This window comes from Gambusia affinis, linkage group LG16 (genome assembly GCF_019740435.1).
Source record: "Gambusia affinis linkage group LG16, SWU_Gaff_1.0, whole genome shotgun sequence".
Taxonomy (NCBI): domain Eukaryota; kingdom Metazoa; phylum Chordata; class Actinopteri; order Cyprinodontiformes; family Poeciliidae; genus Gambusia; species Gambusia affinis.
This window is the reverse complement of record NC_057883.1, coordinates 22,309,089-22,334,112: the sequence shown is the minus strand read 5'-3', so window position 1 is coordinate 22,334,112 and position 25,024 is coordinate 22,309,089. Positions and strand designations below refer to the sequence as shown.

The 25,024-nt window shown below is 38.5% G+C and overlaps 2 protein-coding genes across 3 annotated transcripts in view; both read right to left on the bottom strand.

Moving 5' to 3' along the window:
- si:ch1073-358c10.1 (mitochondrial peptide methionine sulfoxide reductase) overlaps window positions 1-4,190 on the bottom strand; it is a 64,515-nt gene extending 60,325 nt beyond the window's left edge. For both annotated transcript variants that reach the window (XM_044142050.1, XM_044142048.1), the window contains exon 1: window positions 4,120-4,190. The gene's annotated coding sequence lies outside the window, so the exon portion shown is untranslated. The remainder of the gene's footprint in view (window positions 1-4,119) is intronic.
- A 157-nt stretch (window positions 4,191-4,347) lies between these two features.
- On the bottom strand, window positions 4,348-13,224 carry ythdf2 (YTH N(6)-methyladenosine RNA binding protein 2). The gene is made up of 6 exons (XM_044142047.1): window positions 13,004-13,224; window positions 12,752-12,776; window positions 10,601-10,680; window positions 8,002-9,696; window positions 6,429-6,494; window positions 4,348-6,141 (listed from the first exon to the last, which is right to left on the bottom strand). Exons 1-6 carry the CDS (start codon window positions 13,028-13,030, stop codon window positions 6,118-6,120), a joined length of 1,917 nt encoding a protein of 638 aa, XP_043997982.1. The 5' UTR covers window positions 13,031-13,224; the 3' UTR covers window positions 4,348-6,117.
- Window positions 13,225-25,024: the final 11,800 nt, after the last annotated feature.

Below are 25,024 nucleotides of genomic sequence, written 5' to 3'. Positions count from 1 at the left end.
GACAAAGCCTCAAGTAATTTTAATAATGAGCATAAATTACTGTATTAAATAAAAGAAAATCACAGCCCTACATCGAATGATTCAAGCTGCAAATCACTGCAGGCAACAAAGATGTGAGCTGACCTACATCCCAGATGATGGAGGCAGAATACGCAGAAGGTACAAAAATAAGAATTATTGGGTAAAAATTCATTATTTACAATAAGTTGACATTGATAATTCAGATTTTATTTCAGATCACACACAACAGCAGCTAAAAACTTCACAAACAAATTTATTTAAGAGCAAAAGCCGTGTCTTATTCTAAAAAAAATAAATAAATAGATGCCACAGCTATATAGCAGGTCTATATCGACGCATTTCTATTCGCATGCATTCATCTCCTCACAATCAAAGCGTGCAGGGGGTGAGCGTGCCACATATGTTGAGACAGAGGTCATCAACTGTTTTCAGGTCCCTCTGCCTGTCTGCACATTATGCATCGTCACAATGCTCAATACAATTAGGAGACATGGGGAGGGGGATGCCGAACACATCAAACACTGCAGAACCCCTGGTGCTGGAGAGCAGGTGACCATAGACAGACGGCCCCTCCCCCACCTCAGAGAAAAATGATCTCCCAACATAACATCTTTTTTTTCCCCTTACATATATGTAAGTAAAAAGAGGTAAGAATATGCCATGAGGCCGCCATATTCAATTAATACTAAAATAACATAAACATAAATAGCGTAAAATAGATGATTTTGGAACTTCCAACTAACAATATGCATTTAAAATGCATTGACACAATAATATTCTCCGAAAAAGACTGTGAGATCTATCTTTTAATACAAACTACATGATGATATTTAGAGGATTCATTTTCTCATTTTCATTTGGAGATTAATTTTTTCCAGTAAAATGTAGGAGAAGACAGAGGCAATCTAATTTAGTCACGTAAATAGAGGTCGGGTTGGCGACATGGCGAAGCGTCACTAATGGAAGAAAGAGATGGATGCCTTATGATAATGAGGGGAAAATAAAGCAGAACCATGACCTTGCAGTGCAAAATGAACCCAAACCGTGTAATACGTCGCCCACAAAAGAATCTTGAGTCGAAATTTTTTTCTCTGGATTGATCTTGTCAGGATTTAAAATATATATAAATAATTATATCTTCAATCTTAGCTGTATGATAATTCAGATTTTTTTTATTTTTTATTTTATGGATTTGATCCATTTACAGAAAAGAAAATGTGGGTTGAGGATGCCATATCAAACACCATCTCAAACTCTCCCATCATGTCTGTTAGTTTGCTGCTTCATCTCCGGCATGCTCTCAGCGTAATATGCACTCTGTGGGATGTTCCAAAGCTGACCCTCCTCCTCCTCCTCCTCCTCTTCCTCCTCCACCTCCAGCACCACTTTCTCTTTCTTCCCCGCCGCCCTCTCCGTATGGGGCATCTCCATGCGCCCCTGCTTTATGGCTGCTCATTTGCATCCCAGGAGGGGCTGAAAGGCGTCCCCAGAGACACGCAGATAAGGGTCACAGGAGAACCCCTTGAGGGCGGCACGCTTGCCTCGCACACACACCCTCCCCCCCACCACAACACACAGACGACACGTGCCATGGAGCTCCCTCCCGACACACTCAACGCTCACCAGCCGTGGCTCTTTTATGGGCTGTTGTCACTTTGTTAGCTGCCGTCCATTCACGATAAACTTGCCTTTAATAAAGGTGAATCTGATTTCCCAGGGTTATCCCTAGCAGTGGGCGACATGGACTTAAAGTTTTATCATGATATTTTGCTGTACTGTTGTGATAATAAAAAATTTGGGGTGGGCATTTATTGTATTGTTTATCGTTGCAATAAATTCTTATTAATGATGTTAAAATCCCCAAAATTGTCCCTATAGAGGGATTGTTATTTTTACTACTTTCTTCAGTTTGTTTAATGAGAGCGTAAATTAATATAATGAATTTGAAAATGGGATTCAGACCTGTTATTGTGTGCAGTCACACGTCTGCATGTAACACAGCAGTACTACAAAATATTGTGATAAAAATTTTAAGTCGATATCTCCCACTCCTACCATAAATGTGATCAGAACGATTCATATAACTGATGGGGACGTTCGCATGTTGCGGAGAAAAATTACCTCGGTGGTGAAGCAAGTCAAACTGCATCAACACAACAAATCTAATATGGCATTTAAAGAACAAGCACTTGACAAAGTGTGGCTATATCGAGGCTCAATGCAGGAAAAAAAGGACATCCGGAGCAGCTAGATAGCAGGTAAAGCAGCACACAGCTACCAACACTCACCCGGATTAACATCACGGTCAGAAAACTAAACAAATAACTTGAAAAATAATTCAAGCTTTCAAGCTGGCGGTTTAAGACGCTAGGTTCTGCTCTTGCTCTTGGACCGCCGCTACGCGCTACTGGTAGTAATATTTCACAGACATAGTGCCGCTCAACCTCCACCAGACAGTGAACCCTCACAGCAAACAGCTGCAGCATGCAACTTAAAAAAACATTTAAATATGTCTAAATTAGGTGAATTTATTGCCAGATCATTTTTCCATTTTGCCAGTTAACATAGTACCATTTATACTTAAAGCAAAAAAATTTACGACCAGAGATCTGCCTGGTTGATGATCAGTATCGGAATCGGCAGCAAAAAACTCGATCAGATCATCCCTATAACGTCTTTTACACCGAGTCATTCAGATGTATAGACAAATTAAAGCCTAAAACCATCAGTGTGAAACCTCTGACAGAATGAACATACAGAGAATATCAGAATGTGCACAACCTTGTTAAAAGGGTCAAATTTTTGTAGCATAAAAAACTATAACGCGACATGCCTAGTGTACAGGTCAACTAAAAAACGCATTTAGTAGGAGAAAATAACTCGACTAAAACAGATTCTGTTTTTCTTCCTACCAACAACTTTCCTGTCATTGCCTCTGATCTGATTCAATCATCAGAGATGACAGAAGTCACGTGTGGGGTTCCCCAAGGTTCCATCCTCAGACACCTCCTATTTAGCATACATGCTTCCGCTAGCTCACGTTATATTAAGTAATTATGAGATTAGCTACCATAGGTATCATAGGTATGCAGGTGATTCATAATTCTTTATCATAATGTCACCAGACTGACTACGAACCCATTCAAGCACTGAAGAGAGGCTTGAAACAAGTCAATGCATGGATGTGCCATAACTTTCTCCAGCTCAGCACAAACAAAACTGAAGTTATCTTAGGACGCAAACATGCACAATGGAGAGTTACCTACTGCAGCTAAAAACTACTGAACAGGCCCAAAAGCTGACGGAAAATGTATTTTAAAATACTTTTGAGTTTATAAATCACTAGATGGCTTAGCACCAGAATACTTTACAGCTGTTGTTTTTCTATCACGCTTCCAGACCAATCAAGTCTTCTGGTTCAAGTCCACTCTGCATTCCCAGAATCAGAACCAAACAAGGAGAAGCAGCGTTCCATTTTATGGTTCACTAATAAGGAGCAAATTTCCAGAAAAATGCATAATTGCTGAAACACTGACCTCCTGCTGTTGGCTAGGAGGTGCCTAAAAACCCATTATTTATGTCCTACTTCAATCTACTTTAATATGCTGACAATTAGTCTGACTGCAAGAATATCAAATAGTTAGCAATTTATTTTTTACTAACAGATCTACATCGGTACAAATGTGAGATTTTTGCTTGTTTAAATGAGAAAAATGCGTCAAAGTGCACAATATATACCCTTTCCAATTAGTTTTTTCCAAATGTAATATGTTGTTGGATATCAAACTAGACATTACGGTGATTATCATGGCACTTAATACCCACATCACTTTAAAATCTCTATTTTAAAAACCTATACAAACCGCCGAGACACCTCTATCCCTTAAGAAACAAGTTCAGAAATTTTGAAAATCCGAAATGAAAATTGTAATACAGCCTGCTCTTCATATACACATCAACGTTGCGAAAGCGTGACCAAATATTCTTGAAAGGCCTAATTCAGTTCGTTTCTTGCAAATTTTAAAGCTTTTCTCAATTTTTAATCAGCTGACGTGATAAATTTCCACACCAGTACACTTTATAGACAGTATCGCTTACCTCGTAACACAAGTCCTCGTGTCCAGGAAGGAAGGACGATGAACTGAACCCGCCTGAAGAATTTGGCTGGGTAAACGATCCTGTATCGCCCTCTGGCGTCCGCTTCGACTATTACAGAAATAATTTCCAAGATAGAAAATGGCGGAATGTGGATTAATAATCAGATATTTATAATTACAAAATCTTGTACGTGTCGTATTTTACAAAATGTCATTTTCCACCAATGAGTGAGTGTAAGGTTTTTAATGAAGCTGAGACATCACATTTCATGCCAAAAAATAACTGAAACGATCCGAAATACGTAGTTATAGGATGTATTTTCAATTTACCTTATGCAGGTAGAAGATGCATTATTCTAAACACAATTATGAAAAGTTGACGGATATACCCGGACAATTTCACAGCAGATATTTGACTTGAATGCATAAAGAACACAAAGGTGTGTCTGCAAGAACTGCATTCCATTCATATAAAACAAATTGTGGTTTGACATGCACCAATGCAGAGGTGGAATTCAACCCTTGTGAAAACATCAGTTTAAACTTTCCTGGTCTAAAGTAGAATAAGTGCAAGTACAAATAGCCAATGAGAAGCAGAACCCAACATAACTTTGTGGAGCATCTTTATTATGCCACAAATAAAAGCCAGTAGTTCTCAAGGTTTCCTTTTTTTCTAAACTGACAATGACACCGAGCAATGCATGGCTGCAATTAATGATTTATGAATGTCTGGCTGAGCAGAAATAAGAATTGGGGAGTGTGGAGGACAAGGTGACAGAAAAGTGGAGCAGTAGGAAAGGCAAAGCGGGGTTAAAGTAGAGCCTCCATCATTTGCAGGCTGATTATAACTGAGCAGAAAGAAAACATTAATACCATGTAAAAACAAGCTGAGTAAAGAAGCCACTTTCAAGTCGAACATAAGGAATGCACACAACTCTGCTGAATATACCACATTTATTACTTTTGAACTGATTAATAGAAAGAGTGGGGGCAAGGCCACTCGCATCAGTCATATGAAAACGGAAGAAAAAAAAGCAGCCCATAGCAACAATGACTCAACTTCTTCAAGAGAAAGAAAAAAAGGCGTAAATAAAGTCTAATGAAGACTGTTAACAGACGGCCCCATTTTTTCCCCATAAAATTATACAGTGAGCAAAAGCTCATCAACTTAACATGTTCTCTGAATTTAAACCTTTAACCCCATTCCTTTGTTTTCCTGCCTTGATCCTCCTCACCCCACCTCCCCTACACACTCCGACAACATGTGAAAACACAGAGGGCTTTCCTTTTTTTTTTGTTTTAAACGAACATCTGTAGTCCTCCTAAACAAAAACATGGCAAGCATGTACAAACAGAAACTGAAGTGAGAAAAGTTGGCACCAGCCGTCGGTGAGGAATCCACTCTGGAAGAAGTTGCTCTGGGTTTCTTGGTTGACGATCTGAGCATCACTTGCAGACAGGTGTAAGGGTTGCTTATAAAGATGAAAATCTTTCCATTCTCTTTTTTTTTTTTTGGGCAGAGGGGGATGCTAAATTTTTCTATTTGCTTTCTGTATGGATCATTAAGGTTTGTGTGAGAATTACAGACTCAAGTCTTGGACCATAAAAAAACGGATGCCAATCCTTGTGTTTACAAAAAAAAGAAAAAAAAAAAAAACGGAAGAAAGAAGGAAAGGAAAAAGCAGCATACAAGGAAAAAGCGTATGTAGTGGAATGGGGTAGGGCAAAACAAAAAAAAAAAAAAAAAAAAAAGATTTCAGCTAAGGATGCTATGCATTTAGTTGTAGTCCTATGAATAATCGTTTCCTTTTACTACAAGTTCGAAGTAAGTCTTTAAAGTCAAAAGAAATCAAAGTCTTCATTTAGTTTTTTTTCCTTTTGTCCTTTGTTAAATCTTCACCCCTATTAGAATTTCTTAGAGATCTGAATGTAATAATGTACTGGAGCGGACAGGGTTTCAGGAAGGGGCATTGCAGTCCTTTGACCAAAGCACCAACTGTTACTTGACTCGTCCTTGGCGCTCCTGGAAAAAAAACAAAAAAAAAAAACAATTAAAAACAACAATTACAAAATAAAGTACAATTAAAACATTTTTTCTTCAATTTCCAATGGATTATAACAGAAGGGGACGTGTGGTGCATGTAAACAAGCAGAAGGAGATTGTATACTGTGAAGATTGGATATCACTGTATCAAATAACCGACAATGTAGATAGAAGAGCAAACACATTTTTATTAAAACGTCAACGTACCAGGGCATAAATCAACAATACATGTGCATCAAATTACTCCTGAGCTCAAGCAAAGTTACCTGAAGCCTGTAATGACTCCTGTTGCTTGGGTTGCTGGGATATGGCTCGCTGCCTTGGACCTCCACCTGTCAAACACAGCACAGAAAACTGAGCACAACATAAAAACATGTGGTTTCCATCTATAGACTTCAATTATAACCAAACATTTTAGACTAAAAACAACTTTGATACTGTAAAAAGAATACAGGTTGTGCTTCAGAGATATAGAGAACAATTAGAGCAGTAATCCAATACAAGGAGAAGTTAGTATTTCTAGAAATTTATGAAAATAAACTGTAAGCATTTATTTAAATTTTTCAAAACGACATTCAGGAGATGTAAAACTACCCAGCAAAGGAAAAAAAAAAAGAAAAACGCATTATGGTCTGTAAAAGTATGTTTCCAAAAATCATACATGTACAGTTTAACTGTAAAACTGTTCTGTGTGCAAACCCATGAAAGAAAGGAATAAATATTAGATTTTATCAAACACCCCAACCTGTGGAAGAATCCAAAATCTGCTGCTTGATTCTTTTATTCCTCATGCTTTTAAATTCACTATGTAAAAAATAAAGTGCAACAATGGTAAAATAAATATATTTCACAGTTTCATGGTTTTATGTGGTTCATTCTAAAGCCAAAGGTTAAAGGTTACTACAAAAATTAGGGAGCTAAGCTTCTGGACTATATCAGAAAATGTGTAAAAATATTACTAAATACAAACACCCTGTTGTCTGTTATGGCAAGTAGCTACTGCACACATTGATATATTGAAATATCTGGAGATAGGTGTGATGCATGCCTTTGTTCTTCTTCCATCACTTTGTGGCCTTTAGCATTTTAGCCAAGGTCATTTGTGTCCAGTGTGAGCATCTGCTGCCATGAGACTCCAACTAAATATTACATTAGCATGTAAAATGCAAGTTCATAACACTTGTAAAATATTAACAAACAATTATTGCTCTCCAGACATATTGCACGCACTCGTGTTGCAATGATATTTTGTTCAGCTGTATTTCCTGCATACAAAACCACCACCAATATGGCAACTAAGCTGAAAAATAAATCATGTAAAAAATAAGAAGTCATTCACACAGGGTATTTCCAGTTCATAACTTATGACTAAATATTTAAGAACTGCACAATACTTTGCTATATTGTCATGTGTTTGCATATTAACACTGACAAGCAGTAATTGAAGGCTAACATACAGCAACTGTCATCAATATACACTTGAATGCCAATAAGGATGGATACAAGATTCACTGTAGATTTCCACAACTGACAGATTATGGTAATCTGCCAAAGGTCATGAGTAAAACGAAAAAGTGGATTTCTTCTAATTAGTAGTACAATCATTACATTTACCAACAACAACACTGTTTTTTTAAATGTTGTGCAGCTCTAGTGATAAACAGGAGGGATAAGCAAGTCATTACAGAGAAAATAGTTAAACTTAGAATAAGAATCAAACTCGTAGTAATAAACCTTTCATTCTGTATAATATGACAGAAAAATGCAATATTTAAAGACATTCAGAGTTGAAGAAATGTTTTATTACATGTTTCAATCATGTTAGGAATGGTGTTTTACCTTTTTCACACACTCTTCCTCCTCCTGACGCTTCTCATAGTGAGAGAAGTCATCGAAGATGGAAGTGGTGTGTTTATATCCAGCGATGATCTTTAACACCTGCCTGGCCTTGTCCAGCGGTACCTCCTGTGTGTCCCGAGAGTTGGTCACCGGTTTGTTTTCGTTGTTCTCTAGCCGAATGTGCCTCAGCTGACTGTTGGGAACGTCTTTAACAAAGATCCAGCGCACGTCGAAGCGGCCCTTCCACTTGTCCTGCGACCACACGCCAGCAGACGTGTTGTAGTCCACCGGTGAACGCATCTCCGCTACACCACAGAAGTGCCCGCTACCGTTGACGCTGAACAGAAGATAAAGCGGCCCTTTGCCCGCCAACGAGCGGTAAGCGGCGTCGAGCCGTTTGTTGCCGTGCTCCGTGCTGCACCAAATGTTGTACTTGATGGAGCGGTGGATGTCGTCCTCGGAGTAGCTCTTGATGATGAACACGCGGCCCTGCTTGAGGTTCCAGTCGAAGTCCTTGGGGTTGTAGTTGTTAACCATGCGCAGCTTTTCTAAAACAGGGTGAGGCTCGGACGGGACTCCGGGAACCACGCCGATGCTGGAAGAGGAGGGAGGCGACTGGCCTGATCCGCCTCCGCCGGCGTCTCCAAACCCATTGGCCCGGTTACGTGGAGGGACCCAGCGAGTTGGTTGAGAAGGCTGCTGCTGTTGGTGGTTTGGCGGTGGCGGACCCTGGGAGAGGGGCTGGGGTATCTGAGCCATACCTGGCTGTCCAGTAGGTGGAAGATGATGCTGCCCCAGCTGGGAGACAGGTGGAACCAGCTGTCCATTGCTCAGAGGCATCTGTGGGTTCCCTGCAGCTGTGGATCCAGGCTGCGGAGAAGCCTGATTAGGCGGCTGCCCGTTGCTGGGAATAGAGGGCACCTGCTGAGGGGTGGCAGCTTTGGGCATTGTGCCCTTGTTGTCCCAAGTGCCAATGTCCATGTTGTGTTTAATGGGCGGAGGAGGCAAATTGGCACCTGCCATGCCACCCTTGGTTTTAAGCTTGGGTTGAGGCTTGGCGGGTTTGCTGGCGATGTCAGCCCAGGAGGCCGGTTTGGCTGGGGCAATGGAGACAGGAGGCATGCTGGGAGGTCCAACAGAAGATACAGGACCCAAGGGCCCCCCACCAGGCAGCCCAGAGCCAACCACCTTCGGAGCCATTTCTCCATTCCCACCAGGGGCAGCACCACCAATTTTTAGACCCGCCATGCCCTGGTCCAGGCTGTTCATGCCAGGTGCCTTGTTGAGTGGTTCGTTGGCAGCAGGTGCAAATGGAGACTGTCCATCAATCATGGCACCCCCAAGAGAGCTGGGGGCATAGGCGTAGCTGCTGCTGTAGCCAGAACTCTGCGGTGTCCCCGACTGTCCCTGAGAGCTGCTGTTGCCCCATGCGGAGAAGTCGATGCCGCTGGGAAAAAAGTTGAAGCCATGCTGGCCCAGGAATGGGTTGCTCCCCAGGGGACCGGGCTGGCCAAACATTGCATCTGGGAGGTAGTGGGGTTCACCATTGCTCAGCTGTCCATAGGAGGCCAGGTAAGGCATAGGAGGGTCCCCACCAGTGGACCACGCTGCCTCATTCAGGGAGTAGGAAAAGCCAATGGAAGGACTGTAGTAGCTGGGCATGTACGAGTCCGACATGGCCGTATAGGCATTGCTCTACAATAGAAACAGACACGGCATTAATAGTGTTTCAAATAACACTCAATATTATTCCTGTACATTTATCATGTCAAAATTCCATATTTTTTCCAGAATCTAGTGTACTTTTCAGCCAATTTTTGCAGTACAAATACAAAAGTTCACTATGAAGTCATTTGGAGATACTTCCACACCGACTGGACTCGGTGACTTAAGAGGATGGATAAACGGTAGCAAATTATGGCAATAACAGATTGAAGGATGGATACAACTTTTACACCAGAAACAAGTCAGTTTCAAACCCCTAAAAAATAATACTGGATAAGACTTCTGATCCTCAAATATCAGTCTAGTCTAAAAGCATTACCAGTAGGGCAACTAAACAGGATTATAATGAAAACAAAATCTCCTCCAATATTTAAGCACAAAAAGGCCTTCAACATCTCTCACTTATTTTGTAACTTCCCAGTAGAGAGAGGTTGGGCGAGAGAGGTCCATGGTATTTCCTTACAGGTAAAACAACAACCAAATACTTGTTAAAAGTTTTCAGATATAAAATCCTTCAGTGTCCTGTTAGAAAAGCAAAATAAATGACACTCTACAGATTAAAAGGTGTAGGATGACTTTTTTTAATGAATGAAAATAAATCAGTGATGGCCCAGATAACAGAATTCAACTGGAAAGAAGTTTTTGTAAATCAAGTTTCAAACTCCTTTACATGCAAAATTATTTTTATAAATTTGAACCCATTGTAGGTAAGTAGGTAGGTAGTTTTTGTGATCATTTTTTATTTAATTTGCAAACTCCACTTCCATCATTGTCAAAAAAGAATAAAGATATGTTTTAATTAATGCATGAGGAAAATGCGGTCATGGTGGTCAACATGATTCATCAGCTTCTCAAACATCGGTCAAATGCTCACCTGTCTGGCCTGAGTATTCAGGTAAGGCTCAAACTCATCGTCATTCAAAGTATCCTTTTGGGTCACAGCTCCGTTTTGCACTGAACAGAAAAAAGACAAACAGGTTTGTGAATCCGATATAGAAATGTTACAGTTTCAATTTATATCATCATGATCGCCTGCTATATGGCAAGATTAAACTCATCAGATGATGAGGGAGCACCCTGAGCAAGTTAAAAGTTTAAAGATGTTTTGATGTACTGAAGAGGCTTTGTTAGAGTTAACAGATCAAAATGATATAAAAACCCATGAAAGACAAATGTGAGTAAGACTACAATAAAGTGAAATCTAACACACAAGAAATGTTAGTTATTAACTGCTGGCTATTGGCTATGTTACCAACGGTGAATCTGGGCTGATAGTTCTGTAATGGTCATAAGTGACTTTTTAGGATCTTTAATGATAATGTAACCTCAGAATGCTATTCCTTATCGACTTACTTCCTGTTAGGGAGAAAATGTAACACTTTTGATTAAAAGAAAGTGTGCCAAATTTGTTTGTAGGTAGGCTAATTTTTTAAAACCCTATATAGTCTAAAGTTTTAAAGTATTAGTAAAACAAAATTCAACTAATCTGGCATCTCTGATTTCAAACCAGAGGGGAAATGGTGCTGAGATTATCAGAAAAATATAATTTCAATGCTAGTGCTGGAAAACTGTGATGACAACATTGACATTTTTTCCACATTCCCTTCTTTACCATTACACAATGTCGCTAACACTATGTGTGGCTTTAAATTCTCAGTCACTAAACATGTAGATCCTGTTTGAGGCCTAGGAACTATGACAGTAAATGTAACTGGTCCAATATTATATCATTACACACAATGTGAATGAATGGCATTTAAAATACAGTATCCAGCCAAATATTGCAACCATCCAAGCAGTGTTTTATAATTGCAATGATGCTCAAAATTATGATTTATAGTACATCTAATGCAAAATCTCAAAATCAGTAGCAGAATCCTCCTAATGTCATAAATGACAAGTCTATTGTGACTTTTAAATTTTCCTTTCAAAATGTCTAAATATATTAGAATTTATATGTTAGACAGAATAACAACATCATGGACTTGTGAACATTTTGTTTGACAGATATTTGACCATTTTTCATAAACAATCTCAAATTCAGCACATCTATTAAAAGTTACAACTACTGTTGATTTTTTAAAATTATTTCTAATTTTATTGTCCAATAGATTAAAGCCTCAGGAATTAATTGTCTTTAGGCTAATGGCATGCATAAAACATATAGCATAACTATATAAAAAATAAAAGTTACACACATTTTCTGATGATATTACATTTTGGATTGCAACTTGTCATTTTGAGAAGACATAATTGCTTGAGGATTTTGGATTTTAACATTCTAAACTTTCATATAGGTTTGTGCCATTTGAAGTTGGTTTTAAATTAAATCCTTTTGACATTCAACTCTTCTGAAAATGTTGATAGCAAATTTTGCTGAAATTTCTTCTGGGATCCCGCTAAACACTATCTATCTGAGTACAGATTGATAACTGCAAGTGAAATTATAGAAACAGGTTAAAACTAATTTAAATGTAGACTTAATAGCTTCATACGTAAAGTAGTGGTAAAGCATGTGTAGAGACGTGTCGTTTCGGGTTAACATAGCAATATGCTAACATTAGCACGCTACCAAGCGACGAGTCCTTTCAACCTGATGGTCTTGGCTAACATTAGCCATAGAGAAAGGCACCTGTAGATTAACATAGCTAAAATGCCGTTTAGTGTGTGCTGTAGAGTCAGACTGAGTGGAAAAACGTTGTCTTTATTCAGCTCTTTGGTCAGAAAAGCGTCCAGTCTAACCAGGAAACCGATGCCGACGTGAATCATTTGGCTATTAACATTAGCAAGACAACGGGGACCCTTTTAAAACTTGTACCGTAAACGCTCCAGAACTGGTTTTAGATAAACCAACGTTGCGTGTTTTATATTTAATCCTGAAATATGCGTAAAACTAGTTTGTGATAGCCACAGAGGGGCCTTTTACCAGCAACAAGCTAACAGCACTCAAGAACGCAGGATTTTCAGAGCGCACGGCACGTAAGGAGATCCGTATTCACAAACCCATTCAGTGAGTAGCTCTTACCTTTATTAGCTTGGCCTTTCGGTCTCTGGATTGGGTCCAGGTGATTCATGAAGGTTTGATTTATGAGAAGAGAGGAAGGGGAAAAAAATAGATGAAGAGATGTATTTTCACCAGTCAGTTTGTTTTGCAGGTGGTCAGGCCTACTGCACTACTGAGCCACAGCCGCTGCCTCGAAGCTAAGCTACCTGCGCTAGCCGTCGCGATGCTGACAAATTTGGCCCTCGCAAACGTTCAGAAAATACCTCTTTTTACCTGTTCAAGAAGGCTGCTGGCTGACATGTCTTTCCCCCCCACGGCCTGTGTAACTGTATTCTCTCCTAATTAACAGCGGCGGGGTGTACAATTTGTCCGGCTATGAAGGAGTTTCAAGCAAGCAGTCTTATCTTTCTACAGAGCCTGGTTTCTACACAATGGCGGGCTGCAGTTTGCTTGACAGACTCCTCAACATGGCTGGGCGGCCCTCGTCAACTCAGAATGACATTTATTCACAACGAACACACGCCCTCTAGTGGCTGGGAGGAAGAATATACTGTATTGTTATCCATACAGTATATGGGTATTCTACCCATTAAAGGAGTGTAGAATACCCTAAATTGTACTCAAGAAGGAGTAGCACTATTTCAAACAAATTAGGGTCTTTCTGTATTTTTTTCTTTTTTTGTTTAAAAAAAGTCAGAACCTTAAGATTAAAGTCACTTTAATTTCACAATTCTCACTTCTGGAATTTTTAGAAAAAAAAAAAAATCTGAATTCTAAAATTAAAGCCAGAATTCTTTTTTTTTTTCTCTGTGGCTCTAATCGTCCTCCGTAACTTCAACATAGTTTTACTAATATAAAAATGAAAAGTAGCCACCTAAAGAATTAAAAAGATATTTAATTTAAAGGCTACTTTTAACTTAACTGATCAGAATATCTTATATCATCAAATAGACAAAACATATAGTTTTGTGTAACTTCTAGTATTTTAAATACTGAAAAGAGAATTATAATATAAATGAATGACTTCCAAAAGGCACAACAAGCTCAGCAAATAGAAATAAGAATAACAAATCATGTGCACAAAATGAAGTCTATGTTTGTGAGTCTGTCTGGTGCTTTTTTAGTTAAAATGCATTTACCCTTCATTCAGTGAAGTAGCCTACGACACAGTGGATAGAGTATCCAGATATTTTACTCAAGTTAGCGATACTAAATAGTCATTACCCACTTCTGAAAAGAACTGTACATGTTGCAGCACTCAAAGCTTAACTTTTCTTTTAAATGTTTATCCAAGACACTTTCAACATGTATAGCAATGTGCAAAGTATTTATATTTTAAAATTTTGTCCCATTGCCACACCAACCTAAACTATATTTTATCATTATTTGAGGTGACTGACGAAGAAAAAGTAGTACATAGTTACAAATTAGAAGGAAAATCATAAATAATTTTCTATTTCATGCAAATAAAAATCTGAAAGTGTGACCTGCATTTGTATTCAGCCCTCCTGGTACTTGGTAGAATCATATTATGGTGCAATTACATCTGAGTCCTTTTGAGCAGTGACGTGGTGCGGTCAGGGGAAAATATGATAAAATAATTTAAATAACTATTTTCACCCTGTGGTTTGTAGTGTAAACTATTTATTTTTTATTTATCTTAACCAATTTTGATTATTTTTTCTTCAAAATCGCTGAATTTTCGCATTTTCCCATTCAAATGCTCGGAAGCACAGTCGGTGAGGCAGCAGCGAGCTGAGCCTCACCTGGGATTGCGCAACCTCTCGCTAACTACTGGCTGCCATTCTATGAGAGCATGTTCCTCCTGTCTGTACGTTGTCAATAAAATGGTTAAAAAATTTCCACAATTTAGCTCATGTATATAATGTACAGTGTTTTTTGTCACCGACTGTGTGTGTAACGTGTTTCGTGTGCTGAGGAGCGATCACAGAGAACAGATTCGAGGTGAGGCAGGCAGTTCTCTTGTCTCATGCCAGGGGGCGCTCATGATCCCAGACATTGTGACTCCACAACAGCAGAGTAAGAGACAGTAATAGCGAGTTAGCCATACAGTAAAATGCAGCGATATATTTATAGTTTTCTCCTCGTACTTCAGCAATCACTTATTAATAATCGTAAAATAAACATTAAGCCCAAAACCATACTACTGCAACAGACTGAATGCAACAGACTCTTTCTGTGGGAAATATTTCAGGGGCTTTTTAGGGGCGTTGTCAGTTGCTATGGCAACAAGTCTGCGCGTGGCCTGTCCAATGCAGAGAGCGAGAAAGACGTGGTTTTGAGTTGTACTTCAAAGGTTTTTCCCTTTGCTGTGGAGCATAGCACAAAATTAGTAATACTTACATTTCCAGTGCGGCTATGGATGGCATATAAAATAATTCTTTTTGCCCTCCAGCGTTGTCCGCATGCGCAAAATTTCCTTATGTAAACATGCAGGTGGTCTACATTTGTATATCTGATCATGATTACGTCAGTACCTCACCAGCATTGCCCCTCACCGCACGTCACTGCTTTTGAGTATATTATTTCTAGCTTTGCATGTCATGAGATACAGATTTTGTCCATCCTTCTTTTGCAAAATAGCTCAATCAAGGCCTAAATCAGATGGGGCAGAAAGCATTGGTCAACTTACAGTTTCAAGTCTTAATGCAGATTCTCAGTTGGATTTAGGTATAGGCGATTTAAGTTTGGGCCAACAAACAATTAATTTTCATTTGGTTGCACTTTGTTCACAGTAAAGATAATTTAAATATAGATATTTAAGAATGAAAATGGAAAAACAGCGTAAATATTTATTTACAGACAAGGCTATGAATACTTTTACAAGACAACACATGCTTTTCGGTAAAAAAGTTTTCATAAGGTCTCTTTTTTTGAAATTGTTTATCATCTGTTATTTTATAAAACTAGGAGAACACCCCCTCCCCCAGATGCTTTTGGGAGTGAAATACTACATAAAACGTTATTGAGTCTAGACAATAACAACATTTTGAACTTATTTGTTACTCACAGTTTCAACACATTGAGTGATTACGGTATCTCTGCTGAATCTCAAGCTCACCAGAACCAGAAAGTGTTGAAGGCTTTTTAAGTGACTTTAACACTTTAAGGGACTCCGGATCTGTCTGAATGACGAACCTTGCTTACAGTAAAGTATGTAAGCAAGGTACTTCAGGGTAATTTTTTGCTAATTACCCTGACTGGTAATGATGATTCAAGAGCCTTTGCTGTAATGGCATTCCTCTGCCACTAGATGGACTCAGAGACACTTTTCTGATTAAAAGCAAAGTTAAAATTAGTTTCTATTTGTGCTTCTTATTAATGATGAATCAAGATTAGCTCTGTTTGTTTTAGTTTTTTCTTTTGACTCTGGACTAAGTGAAAAAATATGCTCCTGCACACGTTCTGGCCATATGTGGAGGGACGTGGGGGCATAGAGGACAGTGAGAAAACCATGCTTTCTTTTGGCATTGGAGGAGAACAGGTTACTAGTCCATCACAAAAAGGAAAGTCAGAAGAACATAAAAGGATATGTTGAATTAATTTAAAAACAATTCCAGTTATTGAGTCATCCCTCACAAACTTCCCAATTAAAAATATCAAATTACCCAAGCACACTGATCTGCATAGCCCTCTTCATTTTCCATCAGGTAATTATTCCTAGTTATTGCCATTCTTGCTTTTCTATCTGTAGTTATCCTTTCCCTTTATGCAACTGGTTAAAACAGTAACACCCTTGATTCATTATGGATGGCCTGCGACCAACGTCTGATCAAATGACTCAAGGACAGGAATAACCTCATGCAGGCAACCCATCACAACCCAAACACACACATGTATATCAAACCGTTTTTTTAAATCAGGTATATTTAAAATCTTAATTTAAATGCAAAACTCAGCAAGTAATTACCAAAAGCAGAGCATAAGCAAACTTAAAACACATTAGATCAGTGATTAAACACAATTGCATGAACATTATAAGATACACAACTGACTGCACTCAGTGCATCGGTGTGACAAATTGGGATGGCAGTCCAGTAGCTGTGAAAAGACATTTGACTTGTTAGACATGCTTCAGACAGTAGCATGGCATGCCTATATCATATTCAGCCTTTCAACTCTCAATCATTTTTGGGTGCATGATTTTTTCCCCCTTCTCTCCAGGGTCTTGTTGACTGGTGTGGATTGGGCAGGTGGCGGTGCACGGAAAGGAGCTGGCCCTTTACCGTCCAATAAAAATAGCTGCGGTCTCCATGATGTCACCGCTGAGTAAATCATAGATCCTGAGACTGAAGAAGGGAATAAAATGAGGCAAATTTTAAAAGATGTGTTTTTGTTTTTTTTAGAATATTACATTTCGCACTTCCATTGGTAATTCTGATTATTTTTAAAAATGTCTTGGTTTTCATATTATTCAGAACAACTTACACAAATGCTCACTGTTTTGCTTGCATTTATAAATGCTAGCTTGCCTACAATCTTGAAGATGTAAAAAAAGAAATCAAAGTTTTTGCCCTTCTCCCACAGGTGACACTGCCATTTTCAACTAGTCCCACCGGCTGTATGCTGCCAGAAAGGGTGTACAAACTATAGTCAGAGTCTGATCTCACTCCCATACCTGGCATTCTGGAGCCACAACACCACGCTGCTGATGAGGAACCTGATCAGTCGTAAATCTTCACTGTTTGACCATGTGACATGCCAAATTTGTGATTCTGCCCTCAGTCCCCTTTGGTATCTCATTCTCTTCACCTTTTGCCACCCATATCGCTCCTCTAACTGCTTCGTTCTCTGACACAGAGACAATCCTACATTCCCCAGGTCAGTTCTGAAGACTTCAGCTCCCTCATTTTTGATTTCCTTTGGCTTTACATCTGGATTCGAACATGTAATTTTAATTGTGTGTGCATAACTTCAGTGGCCCAACAGGAGGTTGTCAGCCATGTCAGTAATAGGAATGTAGCACCTGTCAGCCTTGCCAAGGATGCAGTTTTTCCAGATTTTGCCCATTTCACAAGATTAACTATGGATAAATAGTGAGGAAGCTTCGGGGGTCCTTAACTAATCTCAAGTGTACAAATAGATTCTGGATACAAAGGGGAAATAAAAACTGCAGCCATTTCTTGGCCTTGGCGAGTCCTGGTATGTTAACAAGGTGGAAGGAAAAACAATAAACACTAATATTTCTATTTTTATTTTTATTTTCTGAACATCTTTATATCAGTGTTTTTTGCTACCAGGGTTAGTTGTTTAACTTTTCCTTTCAAAAAGAGAAGTGGATATGTTTATGGTGATTAACTGTACTTGTTAAAGTTCTGTTGAATTGTTTATGATAATAAAAAAAATATGGATATGCAAATAGAATAAATGAAATAATATCAGAATCTTTAAAAATACATAAAATATTAAACCAAACAGTTTTCAACTGAGTTACAGAAAAATAACTGAGGCTATTTATATTCAATAATAACTTCAGAATAGTTGCAAATATACAGAGAATTTGATTTTTTTCTTCATTATGCTGTCAGTGGTGTATTGAAAGCATGATTTATTTGTAGAGAATGCTAAATGCTTTTCGGCAATCTTCACAAATAGAACCAGAAAAATGTGGCATGCATCGTCTTTTACTTTGATACCTGTAAACAGAATATATTCCGAACAATTGCTTTGAGAGCTAAGATAAGGAGAAAACACAGTCTTTAAAATCTCACAGAAAACTCAACCAATCATCAGAATTTCACCTAAACTAAGAGGAAAAGCATCGATAAGACAAGCACCAAGAGGCACATGGGAAATCAGATGCTGACAAAGAATGAGAGGATAAATATAGCTCCAAATCCATAAAAAAAAAAATCTGTTTTCAGTTTGCTAGAAGATATAGAAGACATGAGAAAATATGTGTATGAAGGAATTATTTTCAGAATGGATTAAGATTTAACTTTTTGCAACTGCATATTATCTGAACATCTAATAGGATGCAACAGACTTTACACTGGGGTGGAGCCTCACTTTTGAGTAGGACAATGCATATTTGTTTGTTAGAATGACCTAGTCAAAGTCCAAACCTATCAGCAACAGTGAATTTATGAAGATTTGAGAACCACCAATCTGATTAAGATTGCCCTTTCTTGTGAAGAAGATACATTTTAGTTTCTAGATGTGCATAGCTGGTAAAGACATACCTAGAAAGATTCACAACTTTGATTTCAGTGAAAGGTGTCTTTTTTAAATTGACACCACACTTGTCAGATTTGTGTTGACAAGTGTTGATATAAAAACTGAAAACCATGTGTAATTTTTTTCCACTTACAGTGGTGAAATACTTTGTGTTAGTCTATCACAAAAAAAGCCCTACAAAACACAGTTTCTGGTTGAAGTGTGACAACAAATGTGAAAAAAAATACTGTGAATGATTTTGTAAGACTGCAAAACTGAAAAGCAATCATAGGAACAAATTGACTACTTCTATCTTTTTTAGCTAATCAAAGTTGATCAGACCTGATGTTTCTCTTGAAACCAAAGAAAAGAATCCATCAGAAGAAAAGAAACATGCCTTGATTTGTTGTGCATAAAGTTAGATTTCAAATTTCTAATTAAACGTTTTTCCTTATGTTTCCTTATTTCCAATATCCTGGTGGTCTGTGAGGACAATAAGTAGGCTGTTTGAGAAAGAAAATATCTGCACACTTGCTCACTCTATGACAGAGGATTTATTACCAACATTTGTGTAGAAGGTTGAATGAGCTGGACCTGTCCATATGTGGCCCTTTTGTAAGAGCGCGCCTGTGTGCCAGAGTGTCTTTCCGATGACACCGGGTGATGATTTTCAACAGCTGAGATGAGTTTGTGTGGAAGTGGACAACGGGGCAGCTGTACATCTCTGCCTTGGACATATACACCCACATTCACACGAACACCAAGGCTTATAAACAACAGTGGAATCCTGAGGTCCAACCCTCCTGGGACCAAGCCACACCAAGACCTTAATAAAGGACTTGTTGTTTCAGGAGGCAGCTTATATCATTTTGGGTTCATGTTGCAACCTAAACATCTTTCAAGACTGTCTCTAAAACCTCACATGCTTTCTGAAACATCCAAATTATCTCTGATTATTAAAGTTTAAGCATTTTATGAAAAGTTATCAGGACCACCAATGTTTTTTTTTATTGCACTCAGGTATGTCTTGCAGACTATATACTATTAAAGGTGCTGTTGCAATTTGAATAGTGTGCTAAATAAAACCAAGTTGCTGTTACTACCTCAACTGGCCTGCAACATCTCAGCCAATGAGAGACACTGCCTGCTCAGAGCCTTTTTAATGGGGGTGGAGCAGCACCAAAGGGTCACAAGGAATGATGTAATCTATGTTTATTTTCAGCATACACAAGTAAATGTATACAACTCCTCAGATCTCGTTCACAGATTTTCTCTATGAGTGAGAGATTCAGTTTTTGCTTGCAAAGATTTACATATTTCATTTTGGATCTCTACCTTATCGGTTGTCTTTTTGACTTGTTTGGTAAGGCAAATATCTATGAAATCACTCCCATTTCTGTGTGTCTTAAGGCTAGCATTATAAACGGAGAAGCAGTGTTTATCACGAGGGAAGACAAGTGAGAGGCAGAAACAGAAAGAGAGACGGAGACACAGAAGTTTGGTCATGGGAGTTAATACTAATAGTGGCTTCCCTTCCATTCCGTCAGCTGCAGCTGTTGATCACGCTGGTGTAACAGTGAGCTTTCTAGCATTGCATCACTCTCTTTCTCCAACCACTACTTTGCCATCCGGCATTACTATGCAGGAAGCTTTTCTGATGGCTATGAACAGAAGCGAGAACAAAAAAGCTTATTATTATCATATAAAAATCTACATTTGTATATTTATTCATAAGCTCATATAAAATGAGATAGAAATGCACCCTAATGAATTTGAATCTGCCTCAATGATTGGATTGTTGGAGTGATTTGAGGAGATAAAATATATTGCGAAAAGTAAACAGATAATCAAATTGAGGTGATCCAATCATTTCCGTGGCCACGGGTGTATACAATGCAACAACTAAGCTTACAGTTGCCAGAACAATGACAATTGTCTGAATGATGTCAAGTTAAGATCTGGTGAAAGGGGGGTCATATTGTGGGGATGTTTTTCAGAGTTGGGATCAGCTCTTCAGTTCCGTTAAAAGGAATTCTTAATACTTCAGCATACCAAGGATTATGAACAATTTCATGCTCCATGCTTAGTAGGAAACAGTTTGGGAATGGCCCAGTTGTTTGGAAATGACTGCGCACCCGTGCACAAAGCAAGTGTGAAAGAACTTAACTCTCCTGCACAGAGTCCTGACTAAACCATAAAAACTCATTTGTGATGAATTAGAGCAAGGACTGCGAACCCTCTCGTCCAACATCAGTGTTTGACCTTACTGGAAGAATGCTCAAAATAATTCAAATTAAATGCAACATTGAGGAAATAAATTTCCAGAAGTGTTGAAGGTGTTCTTGTTGTAAAGGGTGGAGTGGAATGGCAATAAACATCATGCATTAAGAAGAAAATGTCACTCAAATTCATATCCTTACAAACTCAGACAAGCAAATATTTATGTATTTCTGCATGTGACTTTGACCTGTTTGTCTTTTAAAAGTGCCTCGATATGACATTTGTTGTAAACTGGCACTGTATTAAATAATTGAAATAAATACAGAGACAATATAAGATATACAACTGATCCTAAAATTATTCAAACTCCACTGTAAAACATGTTCAAATAATTAAGTAAAGCTAATGTTACAATAATTTTATCCATAGCTTGACCTAAAATTTGTCACATGATGATGCAATTGTAATTCATTAATGGGGAAGGATAGTAGTGGCTCCATGATGCTAAGGAGTTGCTGTGTTTCCTTTTGCACTGGAATGTTGGAAGATGCTACAGAGGCCGTCAGAGTTACTTGACTGAACTGTAAGAAATCTCTTGTGAGATTTGAAAGATGTGATTGCAGCATGAACACCCAGTAAAATCAGTTACCTGAAGATCTTTGCTCATAACAAGTGAACTAAAATTCCTCATAAGTTGTATGGCTCTGCGTCACACTTGAAGAAGGTCATAACAGTGAAAGAGTGCTTCACTAAGAGCTAAAGATGCATGTCAAGGAGGGTTTGAATAATTTTGAGACTGCTGTACTCACTAAAAATGTCATATCGTTAATTTGGAGGAACCGATTGTTATATTAGCTAGTAGTTAAGCTATTTGAATAACTTCAGTTTGATGGGGGGTTTTTTTATTGTAAACTGTTGTTGATTTGTGTATTTCTTTTGTAAATTCAGCTCTCAATTTCCAGTGAGAGATTAAACATTTTTGGTGAAAATGTTGCTATTTAGGAGATAAAAGATCCACTCACCAATAGAGTTTGAGAGCATGTTTAATCCATCAGCATGTTAATAACCTGGCCTCAGTTATTCATACTATGTGTAATGTATGCACAGCAAGTTGTTGGTCATGTTCTCCATCTAGAGAACGCAGCAGAGGGACGATGTAACTTCCCAAGGAGCTCGTCCACTAGCATACATCAGAGACATTCCACCTCATCTGACACTCGTCCATGGAATTCTGCAAATTTTCCACACTATTCTCACAGGCATTCTGAAATGCCTGTCAAAAAGACTGGCATGCCCAGACCTCAAGCACAAGAAGCACGTAACAATTTAAGAAAGCATAATTTTACATTGTTGATTTTTATTTTTATTTTTGTAAAGCCTGGATACACATTGGATCTTCAGTTTCTGCTCTTTTGGTGCTTCTGGTGGTCTGTTTGTTTGTGTATGTGTGTGAAAATATATTTTGTTTGCACTGCTGATAGGTGATAATTTGTCATAGATTGTGCAGAGTCCCTTTCTCGTCCATGTCGGTATGGCCAGTGTATGCAACCTATAGTTGACACCTATGTGTCATACTGGGAGCACACTAAATACTTCAGATGACTTGAGGGTTTACTTGGCAACCAATGGCTGTTTTAAGAGCATGGATACACTTTCAGTTTGGACAGAGCACAAGGTCTGCAAGTATCCAAAGTGCACACAGAGGAATAGAAAAGTCACAGAACCACATGTATCATGTGCTCATTGTTGTTTGTCTGCTTATCTAAGTGACTTCATCCAGATCTATTTGTGTAACATGACATAGTCGTTAACAGCCGTTTGTATGAGAAATGAGATATTGCGGAACCACAACTTGTTTCCATGTTTCACAATAGAAGGAAATTTATTTCAGTATTTCAGTTCAAAGGATGATACTCTTATAGCTTAATTACACACAGAGGTGTAAATGTCAGGATTGAATTTCTGTTCATCTTGACAATAATAACTTATAGCTAATGAAAACCAAGAGGATTAATACAGAAATCTAATTGTCATGCAGGTTTCCAAATGAGACTCTACAAAGAAGAGAAGCCACGAAAGGTCTTTGCTACTGAAGATGAAGACAATGTTGGAAAGTATAGTAGAAGAAAACCTGTGATTGATGCATATAAAGTGCATAAGAAAATGGAGAACCAGGCCCTTGAGAGGATTGTGAAGCATAGTCTATTTAAAAGTTTGCAGGAGATTCAGAAAGCTGCAACTCAAAGATGAAACTTCAAGAACACAGATGAACACAAGACTAGTCTACAACCGTCATTCCTTTCACTCGGTCACTTTTGAAACAGATGCAATATAAGGATTTACCTACATGAGCTTAAGAGAATGAGGAACTGACTGTTGTCTCAGTGGTCCAAAGTTTTATTTTTAGAGGAAAGTAAATTTAATAATAATAATCAATTTTATTCATAAAGTGCATCACATTCACACTGATGTTGCCAAGCTACTGGGCTATAGCTACAGCTGTCCTGGAACAGAATGACAGAAGAGACTGCAATTTTGCACCATCGGCTCTTCTGACTGACACTATCTGGCAAGACAGGTGAAGTGTCTCGCCTAAGGACACAAACGAGGAGGGCGGGCAGACTGGGAATTGAACAGGCGAACCACCAATTGCAGGGCAAACTTCCATCGCCATCGCCCCAATTTCTCACATCTTGCATTTAATTTGGAAACCAAGGTCCCAGAATCTGGAGGAATGATGGAGAGGTAGAGAATTCAAGCTGCTACGGAGTTTCCACAGTCAGTGAGGACTTGGGAGGCAACATTACCTGCAGGTGTTTATTCGCAACTACATTCCACAGAATCTGAGGTCTTCTGTCAGGAATGAGATGACCAGAGCAAATAATCACCACACAGCAATGATACCGTATTACATGCAAAAGGAATATCAGTCAAATCACATGTGGGTTTCTCCAAGGCTATTAACATGCTTCCACTGAGTCAGATAATAACAAACATAATACAGTATGATAATTATGCACAGCTCTATAGCACAATGTCACCAGGTGACTATCAACTCATTCAAGTGTTGAATAGATACATTCATTTTTTCAATGAATGGATGTGCCACAACTTTCTTCAGATGAATAACATGAAAATTGAAGTTACTATTTTTGGACCAAAGGAGAAGCTGTGATCAGCTGTGTTCACATGAAGAGTCGGCACATAGCTTCAGATTTTACAGCTAGAAACAATACAGGTCAGTCTTGAAATCAGGCTGATGCACTTGGACCTGGACATTCAAAGACACAGAAAGACAGCTACAAAGTCAGTCTTCTATCACCTGAAGAATGTTTCCAGGATTAAACAAGATTTTCAATAACTCATGCATTTATCTTTATTCACATTGATAACTGCAACAAAGTCTTCACAGGTCTGCCTAAAAGCTCAGACAGCTGCAGCTGATCCAGAATGCTGCTGCTTGCATTCTCACTAAAACCAGGAAGACAGAAGACATCAGCACAGTTTTAAAGTCCTTATAGAGGCTCCCTGGAGTTCAGATAATACATTTTGTCAATAAAATCTGAATGACTAAGTACCAAAATACATGTTATTCTATCGACCTTCCATACCACTCAGGACTTCTAGTTCTGGTCTGCTCTGTATCCCCAGACATGGAGAAGCAGCATTCAGTTTTTAGGCTCTTCTAATCTGGAACAAACTTCCAGAAAACCGTAAAAATCCTGAAATAGTACAGTCAAATCAAAACTAAAAACCCTTCTTAGTTGACTTTGACTGTCCAACTTTTTGACTTTCCTTTTGTTACATGACTGTATTTTAAGATTTATGTTTTCATCATGTAAAGCACTTTGTATTCAAAGTCTGAAATGTCTTGATGAAAAGTCCTGTGCAAATAAA